This window comes from Primulina huaijiensis, chromosome 13 (assembly GCF_012295235.1).
Source record: "Primulina huaijiensis isolate GDHJ02 chromosome 13, ASM1229523v2, whole genome shotgun sequence".
NCBI classification, from domain to species: Eukaryota; Viridiplantae; Streptophyta; class Magnoliopsida; order Lamiales; family Gesneriaceae; genus Primulina; species Primulina huaijiensis.
This window is the reverse complement of record NC_133318.1, coordinates 15,714,009-15,724,401: the sequence shown is the minus strand read 5'-3', so window position 1 is coordinate 15,724,401 and position 10,393 is coordinate 15,714,009. Positions and strand designations below refer to the sequence as shown.

Below are 10,393 nucleotides of genomic sequence, written 5' to 3'. Positions count from 1 at the left end.
CGGAAAACGTTATCATTTACCATCACATTCATAAACGATAAAGCATCTCGTGCATTCGTTACTTACTTTCTGTTTGTACCTTTGGATTTTTAAATGGTATGTATGGCTGGACTTGATGCTGGTGCGAAACTTAGATTTTAGAAAAATTAGATATAAAATTTTACTTTTTTCCATTTCAGATGCCAGCTTTCCCCTTACCTGACTATACAGTCATTTGTTTCGAATGTGGTTAATATTCAATATTTTGAATCTTCATTTCCTACCAATGAACACACCATGCAAATTAAATACATGAGATGTTGAGGAATTTTGAATCCTTTTTGCTTGTTGCGTTGACTTTGTGAATAATGGAGAGCTTTAGCATATGAAAGAACTGAGCAAGTAGCACGTAATAATCTGCCTCTGCTGTCATGCATTAGGTTTCTTACAATAACAAAAAAATGATTATTTTCGGGAATGACTATGATTTTTGGAGCTTAAGGCGTATCTCTGGATTCACATATCATATCTTGGCTGGTATCCTGGAAGACATCCTTGAAAGCTGTGGTAGGATCAACCTTTTGCAAAGTTGTATTGTGACATTTGCTTATACAATTGATTACTATAAACTAATTCCAACCTTGTTGTCACATTGAGGTTTCATATAATAGCTGGATTGAATTTTAAAACCAAAGGATAGCTCAGTGAAAAGGAGCCTCCTAGGCTTCTTTTGCAGACGAGAAAGTAGAATGCTTTTCATTTGTTTTATTTATTCGAGCCATGTTGATATTTATTAATTATGACATATGTTGAAATAATTTTGTGAAAATGATGTGATTTTTGTCAAATTGGTGTTTGAATGAGTTACTTTTTGTTAAAATTTTCTGATCGCCATGGTTTCTATAGGTTTGTGCTCACATTTTTTGCCTTTATACATGTTTGTTTTTGTTTTCCAATGAAGCCTACCTTACTTTTCACGAGAAATATCAGTGCCTCAATATTGTTTCTTTCTTTTTTGGGACCAAAGTTATCATTCCTTTATCCATAAATATGCGCTTGCTGCCTCTAATTACTCTGGAACTCCAGGATTCTCTATGGTATTCATGGAGAGTTTTGTCTTCATTTATCTGATAAAATAGCAGATATGTAATAAGATTCCATGTAACTCCGTTTGATTTTTAATGATCTAACAAGTTGTGAACATATGGTTGATTTACCTAAATGATGTAAATGTTTGACCACATGGTTGACATTTAATTTGGTCCATGACTTTTCACCCAGAAATCAAATTTCATCCACGAGTTTTAAAATTACTTCAGTTCCATCCCAAAGTTTTTTATGATTGCTTGCATTTCATCCATATGATACAATTTTTGGCAAAAGATGTATTTTCTTTTAGTATTTTGCTTGGATGTTATTCTAATGAAATTCTTTTTTCAACTTTGAGTTGTATTCATTATTCAGTTTTGCTCGAGTTTAAAGTTTGATTTGTCTACTGCATTTAGTAAGAATTTATACAAAGTAGTGAAAGTGAAATGGTTTAAAATATTCCACCACTTGAGTTGATATTTCAATTTCAAGTGAGTATGATCGGCAAATGCACAAATTTGATATTCAATTTTAAGACATCCATTTGTCATATGCATGATTAACTAGAAAACAACTACACATTCAATTGCACCATACTTAATCTCAGCTACTTGCAAAGTTAGAGACTGATTATAATTTAAAGTGGATAAAACAGTTTGATTATGTGCAATTAGGAAAAAAACCCAAAGAGCAGTTACCTGGCTCGATTTTGTATCAAATGGATAAATTGAAGCAACTGCCAATAGTACGGGGATGGAGCTGAAGCAATTTAAGATATAGTGATGAATTTGATTTTCTTGCAAACACTTGAGAACCAAAATGAAATTTTCTACCTATCACGTTTTAGTAATATGTTATCTATTACTATCTATTACCATTTTATTAAGTGTGAGGACATCTTAATAATTGAAAATGGTGTCATGGTGATTTTTCTAAATATTCCTATTATACCCTCCTTTGAACATTTCGACTTTTGAGTAGTTTCTTTTACCGCATGTCCCTTACCTTTTCCCTTCAAAAGGCCACTGACTGTAGACGGTTTACGTAGATTTCTAAAGTCAAATTTATCCGCTGTCCCTACATTGTATTGGAAACCATGAAAAAGTAGAAGAATTTGTGAGAAATCCACTCAAAATTATAAGCATTTCGAAGAAACTAACGTAATTCTTGGAAGAAGCAGTGACATGTAATTCTCTTTGACCATCTCCGACAGACATTTATGGTATTGGAATTTTCTATTCCACCTATGCTTTCTATCTGAGATGTATATTAGTTAACAAATATTTCTTTATGGTTTAATTGTTAAATATTATTTGCATCATCAGTGATCAAACTGTTCTCAACATACTTGATAGATGTTTAAGTGTAGTCTACTTAGTAAATCTAAGCAAAAGAAATTGGCTTATTTAATTTTTTTAAAAATATATTAAAACTAACATTAATTAATACTTCTGCAAGCATGTGGAAACCACGTGCGAAGATCACTAGTATACACTATTGTGGGTTCATTCTAATGACCTGGTGACATGAGATGTGTGACATTAACTATGCGTGTTTTTGGGGTTCCGGTAACAAAAAAAAGTAGCATTCTCATTGCTCGGTGGTTTTCCTTGCTACTGAACCGTAAATGAGTTACTAAGAATAGGAGTGGCTCTTCTCATCCTTTGTATTTATCTCTTCCCTTTTGTAAAGTTATACGTTGATTGCTTCAGATTCATTGAACTTTGTTATGTATTGACACATTCATTTTCCGGATTTAATTTTCCCAGCTGCGAGAGTTGTGTATTTGATCCTCTTGGGATTAATTCTGATGGATTCTTGGATTTAAAAACTGCTTGGGAAAGTGCTCTAGAAATGTTTTCTCAAACACTTGAGAGTGCCTCAGGCACCAGGAAAGAGAATTCTTCATCTGCTAGAGGAGCAGCAGGTTTCTTATCAGCAATTTTTTTTACTAATATTAGCGTTTTTCTACAAAAAAAAATTCATCTTCTAATCTACCTCTCTCGATCCTTGATAAAATATTTTTTGCATTTTCCAGCTGCAATTGAAGATACTAGCATTGATTTTGGGGATTTCTTCAAAGGTCCACTCCCTGGAAAATTTTTAAAACTTTTAGGATTTTTGGCTCTTTCAAGACTCGGGATATACATACCTCTTGGTGGGGTAAATAGGGATGCATTTATTGGCAATCTTGATCAAAATAGCTTGTTAGGCACGCTAGACTCGTTTTCTGGGGGAGGTATTGGCCGTCTTGGAATAGGCTCGCTTGGTATCGTACCCTTTATCAATGCACAGATTGTTTTTCAGCTTCTCACACAAATCTACCCCAAGTTGCAAGAACTCCAGAAGAGAGAAGGTGAAGCTGGAAGAAAGAAAGTGCTGCAGTATACTCGCTATGCATCGGTTGGATTTGCCGTAGTGCAGGTACAGATGTCAGATTCATACGCTATATAATACATTCATACGTATATATATACATGCATAATGGCAGAACGAGAGCTGAGTGACAGAGGCTTTTTGCTTTGAAAGTTTCCTATGAGCATATATATTTTTGTATATTATACGTGTACAAATATGAATTCTCCTTCCTCCCCGAAATTGACTGCTTCCAACACTCTTTTGTATGATAATAAAATTCCCAATTTCATTTGCTCCCATTGTAGATTTGTGCGGGTCAAACAGCATATCCTTTGGAATTTTTATCAGTTTTAGATACACGAGGGCTGATCTAAAGGGAACATAAAAAATGAAAGCATCTAATCCATGCTTCATGATTGAATGATTGATCCTTATCAACTGTATAATTTTTGTATTCTTTTGAGGATCATATTATGAGACTGGATTTCTAAATTGATGATATTGACAAAAGAATATGTTTTGGCAGGCAATTGGCCAAGTATTATTTCTTCGTCCCTACGTAAATGACTTCAGTACCCAGTGGGTTCTCTCATCTGTTATCATGCTTACTCTTGGATCAGTTTTCACGACATACATTGGGGAAAGGATCACCGACTTAAAACTTGGAAATGGCACGTCTCTTTTAATCTTCACAAATATCATCTCCTACCTGCCGGCATCTTTTGGGCGGACAGTCGCTCAGGCATTTCGAGATGGTAACTATGCCGGACTTGTGGGCATCGTTGTGTGCTTTTTGCTACTAGTTCTTGGAATTGTATACGTTCAGGTGAGCTTCACATCTTGCACCAAAGACGCTTTTAATTCCACTATGTGATGCCAAATAGGGATGACAATTTCCTCTGAAGTCGTTGGAGAATCCGATACCCGACCCGAATAGAGGAAGGTATGGAGGGATTTTTTGGATCATATTAAATAATTGGGTAATCTGGTGTGGGGATTTTCGGGTTCGGAGATGGTGGTAGGTCTAGCAGCATCCTACCCATATCCATACCTGACTCAAATACCCAATCAAATTATAATATATTATATCTACCAAATATTATAAATATCAATAAAACATTCTATACTTTTATTAGTCTATGAGATAATTAATATGCATAATATTATAAAAATAAATATAATAAAATGTGGAAGGTGGTTATCCTTTAGTGTGTGGATTTAACATATTTAAAATGTGGAAGGTAGTTATACTTCTTCTCTCTTATTTTTCCGTCCATGTTTTAATTTTAAAAAGAACGGCAATTTTTTTGATTTGGTCATACCAAAACGTACCAAGAGGTTTTTATGGTGTCCATATTCTTTATAAAGTAGAAAAGATATATATGTATTTTTTATTTTTATATATAAATATATATATATATTAAGAAAGGTTAATTCTAATATGTTTTTGTTTGATGATGGTAGTTGTGTGTAATGAAGAAAATTGTTAGTGTATAGCTTATGTTATTTTTGTAGGATAAACTATTTCTAATATTTTGTTATTTCTTATGTGATGTTAGAGTTTGCTAATTTTAATTTTTAATTTTTTTTCTTATTTCTCTTAAGAATTAGGTGAATATGTATAAATTAATTGAAATAATTCAAATTTTAAAAAATGCAATTGTAGATGATAATATGATATTTGGGTAGGGTATGGATATCCGATCTTCCGACAGGTATGACAACGGATATGAGGATGATGATGAAAATTGAATATCCGATGACTATGAGAATGAGAATGGAGTTGAATATAATAAATGAGAATGAGAACAGAAGAAATGAGATATTATCCGAATCCGACTCATTGTCATCCCTAATATCAAAAGCATTGTTGATTAATTTTTGACCACATCTTTCAGGAAGCAGAGAGGAAAATTCCAATCAATTATGCCTCAAGATACACTAGTGGAGCTGGTGGGATTCAAAAATCTGCTTATTTACCCTTTAAGGTATGCAACCTGTTTCGTCTAAGTTTTTGGTTTATGTTTTTGTCAATTGTATCTGTTGACTTGGATTGCACTATTATCTGTAGAAAAGTGAAATTAGTAATCGTATGTTCATTTCAAAGAGTATGTACATCTTTTTATAGTTACAAGGAACATATCACATCCCACGGATAATGGTATAGAAAATCTCATCCTACGTAATTTACAAATATATGTTATCATATCAAATCACTTTATCTTATAAAATAGTCTTGATTAAGTAAACTAAGTATCCTAATCTACACTCCTCCTCAAGCTTGGCTTTAGATGTTGATGAGACCAAGCTTGTCAGCAAGGAATTCATGAGTTTGTTCTGATAGTACTTTGGTGAGTGAGTCGGCCAATTGATTAGAGGTAGAATCATATTCTTTTCTTTGATGAAATGACGATCAACTTCAACATGTTTGGTCTTATCACGGTGAACAGGGTTATAAACAATGCTGATAGTTGATTTGTTGTCGCAAAACAGTTTCATAGTGTCTTCAAACTCAATTTTCAGTTGCCTCATAAGACTTTGTATCCAACAAGTTCACAAACTCTATTGGCCATTGCCCTATATTCTACCTCAGCACTACTTCTAGCGGCCCCTAGAAGTTTTTTGCTGCGCCTAGTAACCAAATTTCCCCACACAATTGTACAATATCCAGTGGCAGACTTCCTATCAGATATAGATCTAGCACAATCAACATCTGTGAATGGGTTACTTGTCGTTCATCATGTTTGGCAAAGAGTAAGCCTTTTTCTGGAGTTTTTTTTTCAAGTATTTCAGAATCTTATACACAACATCAAGGTGGCCTTGACATGGTGAGTGCATGTATTTACTGACTAGACTGACTAAGGTAATATGTGGGTGAGTGTAATGAGTTTTCCCACAAGTCGGTGATATCGTTCTTTGTCCATGGTTTTCCCTCAAACATCTTCCCTTTGTTTCCTAGCTCGACAGGTGTATTGCTAGCTTTGCATTTCAACTTTTCTGTTTCTTCTAAGAGATCTAGTGTGTAATTTCGTTGAGAAACAAAGATACCTTCTTTACTTCTAGCAATTTTCATCCCTAGAAAATATTTTAGTGTTCCAAGATCATTAACTTTAAATTCTCTTGTCATCATCAGTTTTATATTTTCTATTTCTTTGTTATTATCACCAGTAATAATAATGTCATCAACATACGCTATGAGAATTATAATTTTTTTGTTCTCTGAGAGTGTTTGATGAAGAGAGTATGATCTGCTTGTCCCTAAGCATATCCAAATTTCTTAGTTACCTTGTAGAATCTACCAAACCAAGCGTGTGGGGATTGTTTCAACCCATAAAGAAACGTGAAAGCCTGCATAATGTTCGAGTTCCCAGTTGTTCTTCAAATCGTGGAGGTTGACTCATATAGACTTACTCTTCAAGTTCACCATTTAGGAAGGCATTCTTTATCTAAAGTTGATGTAATGGCCAATCAAGATTTACTGCTAAAGATAGGATAATTCAAACAGTCTTGAGTTTGGCAACATGGACAGAGGTTTCAGTGTAGTCAGTGTCATAGGTTTGAGTGAATCCCATGGCTACAACGCGAGCCTTGTATCTTTCAATTGAATCATTAGCCCTATATTTCACAATGAATATCCATTTGCATCCCACCGTGTTTTTTTCTTGTGGTAACCCACCAAACTCCAGGTCTTATCTTGTCTTGGCGCACGCATTTCTTCAAGGATCGTTGTTTTCCATTCAGGGACAATAAGAGCATCATGAGCAGTCCTGGGAATTTCTATACTAGACAAATTCAAGGTGAAAGCACGTGATGATGATAACTTCGAGAAAGAGACAAACTTTTAGATAGGGTGGAGAAGTAAGGTTTGTCTTCAAGGAAAGTGACATCCCTAGAGACGTGTATTTTTCTGGTTTGAGGGCACTAGCACCGATAACCCTTCTCGAGGGACTGCCGGGATTTGACACTGCAGTTGGAACACAGTGACAAATCCTTGGTGACTTGAGCCTGAAACACTTGTGCATCACCTTTCTTTTGGGGCTGCCAGTTTTTGGGCTTCCCATGTATTTCCCAGCACTTATCTTTTGTATGACCTGGGTGCTCACAATGCTCACACCAAGGCCTTTTTGACATGTGTGGACCAGTGGTTGATATCTTGCGGGTCACAAGGGCAGAGACATCGGGTGCGGATTGTTGGTGTGAGGTAGCATCAGAGAGCATCACTTTTCTGCGCATTTCCTCGCGCCTAACATCAGCAAAGGCACTCGGCCACGAACATCATCATGGTTGCAGTTGAGGCCAGCCAAAAAATCGAAGACCCATTATTTCTCCAGGGATTGTCGGTATTCGACACTGCAATTGGAACACGGTGATGAATCTTCAAAGAACAGGCCCAATTCTTGCCAGATTCCTGAAGGTCAGAGAAGTACTAGGTAACAGATTTTTCTCCTTGCTTGATGTCCTTCAGTTTTCTTCGAAGTTCAAACAGTGAGATGAATTTCCAAGATCGGAATACATCATACGAGCCGCGTCCCTGACTTCTTTTGTAGTTTGAAACCATAGATATCGCCTACTTATATTGGGCTCCATTGAATTGAAGAGCCAGGCAAGAACAATCGAGTTTTCTGCTGTACAGGTTTTGTACGTAGGATCAGATACACTCGGCGCATCTATTTCACCATTGAGATAGCCAAGTTTCCCATGACCGATTATGATCTTGATCGATTGAGTCCAGTGAAGGTAATTTTGGCCATTAAACTCGTGGGTTGTAATCTGCATAGATGAAAATTCACTGCCTGAAAGAGAAGCGATGGAGCCAATGGGTTTTTCAGCCACTGTTTCGGTAGAGATTTCAAAGGTGGTGGAAGATTTCGTCGACATGGTGCTGGAATTTGGTCGCCGAAAGAGAGGAAAAACAAGGAAGGGTTGCGAGAATTATTAATCGCAGCAATGTTGCGAGATCGAAGGACGAGGTTTAGACGTCCTGTAACCCTTATATCATGTAGAAAAGTGGAATCAATAATCATATATTCATTTCGAAGAGTATGTACGTCCTTTTACAGTTACAAGGAACAAATTACATCCCACAGATAAAGGGATAGAAAATCTCATCCTACCTAATTTACAGATAGTTGTTATCTTATCAAATAAAGTCTCGATTAAGTAAACTAAGTATCCTGATTTACATTATCATTATAGCTGTTAGTACATTGGCAGGCACTCATTTTACGGTATCTACTTATTCGAAAGTTTTTTAATGCCTTTGAAGTTTCTAGTCTTCATTCCATAAATCTTACTGGAATTAAAAGTTCTTGATTGGCAGGTGAATAGTGCTGGAGTAATGCCAATCATCTTCTCTACTTCATCGTTAGCTCTTCCGGGAACTCTAGCACGCTTTACTGGTCTGAATGTTTTGAAAATGGCTGCTGTAGGCTTAGTTCCTGGAGGTATGCTATTAAATCTTTTATCTTCCCATGGAAATTTGGTTTTTTCATGCTTGTTACTTAGAGATTTATTACTAGTAATTTTTCATACTTCCTCCATCTCATTGCATGAGATATTCCAGGTGAATAGCATTAGTGTCTTTGGTGGGTTTACGTCATCTACTTGGTTGCCAGTACTAACCATTGAATACGATTTTCCAAAGAAATATAAGTTTACAGTTAGAAACTGTTTTTGGGGTTCTCTTGAAAACTGTTGTTCCAAAAAATGGCTGAAAACTAGCTGTATGGCAATGCCTCAACTGAAGCACTGAAAGAATTTATCATTGCTGGGGACATGAAAATAATATTCATATATTCATCCAGGTTCACTATATTTGCCGACAAACATTGTGTTGATAGCATTTTTCAACTACTACTACACGTTTCTGCAATTGGATCCTGATGATGTCAGTGAACAGTTGAAAAGACAAGGTGCCTCGATCCCACTCGTACGACCTGGAAAAAGTACAGCTGCATTTATTAAAACGGTAAATTGTCTCTCAACACATTTGCGGCGGTTAGTTTATTCAACATGCATATATGCAATGTAATTGACACATTGAAGACTGAATGAAGAATACAGAGTATATTTTCATTTCTTGCATCTCTGTTACAATTCAGAACACACAACATGATACAATTCAATATGCTAAACTGTAGTCATATCCAGGTTGCATTTTAACCATCTCAACACAATGTTCCAAAATTCAATCTTATGCCTGTATTTGTGGATTTTAAGGTTCTGAGCCGGATATCAGTACTCGGGTCTGTGTTTTTGGCAATTCTTGCTGGTGGTCCTGCTGTAATTGAACAAGTCACACACCTTACAGCATTTAGAGGATTCGCAGGTACCTCAGTTCTCATTCTTGTTGGTTGTGCAAGTGATACCGCTAGAAAAGTTCAAGCTGAGATTATTTCCCAGAAATACAAGAATATCGAGTTTTATGATTTTGACAAGTATTGATGATCATATGTTGAACAAAAGTACAAAGTGTAGAGGATATGTGCAAATGAATAGGGGTAATAATTAATGACAGCGTGTTCGTAAATTTTGCAATTAAACAAGTCTAAATTTTATTCTTGTTTTGAAATGAATCAAACCAATTGTTACAACTGCAAAGATAAACAGAATGGCAAGAAAATTGTATGTTCATTATCTGTAATTGGAGGGCAAAGTTAATTTATATGTAATTGGAGGGCAAAGTTATCGATTCACAATTGAAAAAATTTGCCCTTATTCCTAAGAGAGAAAAAATACCGAAATTTCCGAAAAATATCAAATTTATCGAAATTTTCGGCATACCGAAGATTTCGATATGATATGGCAAGGATACCGAAATTTTCGATACGGTACCCGTCTGAATTTGAAAATTTCGGTATATACTGAAATAATATATATAAATTAAAAATATATAATATTGTTAAATAATAAAGTTATAAATTAAAAAAATATAAGATTTTGTTGGTATAAAAAAGTATATATCGAT

General features: G+C 35.3%; 1 protein-coding gene across 1 annotated transcript in view; it reads left to right on the top strand.

Annotated features, from left to right (window-relative positions):
- The window catches only part of LOC140991527 (preprotein translocase subunit SECY, chloroplastic), a 10,779-nt gene extending 689 nt beyond the window's left edge, over positions 1-10,090 (top strand). The window contains exons 2-8 of the mRNA XM_073461516.1: positions 2,838-2,995; positions 3,107-3,492; positions 3,953-4,252; positions 5,325-5,414; positions 8,747-8,870; positions 9,231-9,394; positions 9,646-10,090. Coding sequence (XP_073317617.1) covers positions 2,838-2,995; positions 3,107-3,492; positions 3,953-4,252; positions 5,325-5,414; positions 8,747-8,870; positions 9,231-9,394; positions 9,646-9,870 — 1,447 coding nt within the window. The 3' untranslated portion in view covers positions 9,871-10,090. The remainder of the gene's footprint in view (positions 1-2,837; positions 2,996-3,106; positions 3,493-3,952; positions 4,253-5,324; positions 5,415-8,746; positions 8,871-9,230; positions 9,395-9,645) is intronic.
- The last annotated feature ends 303 nt before the right edge of the window (positions 10,091-10,393 follow it).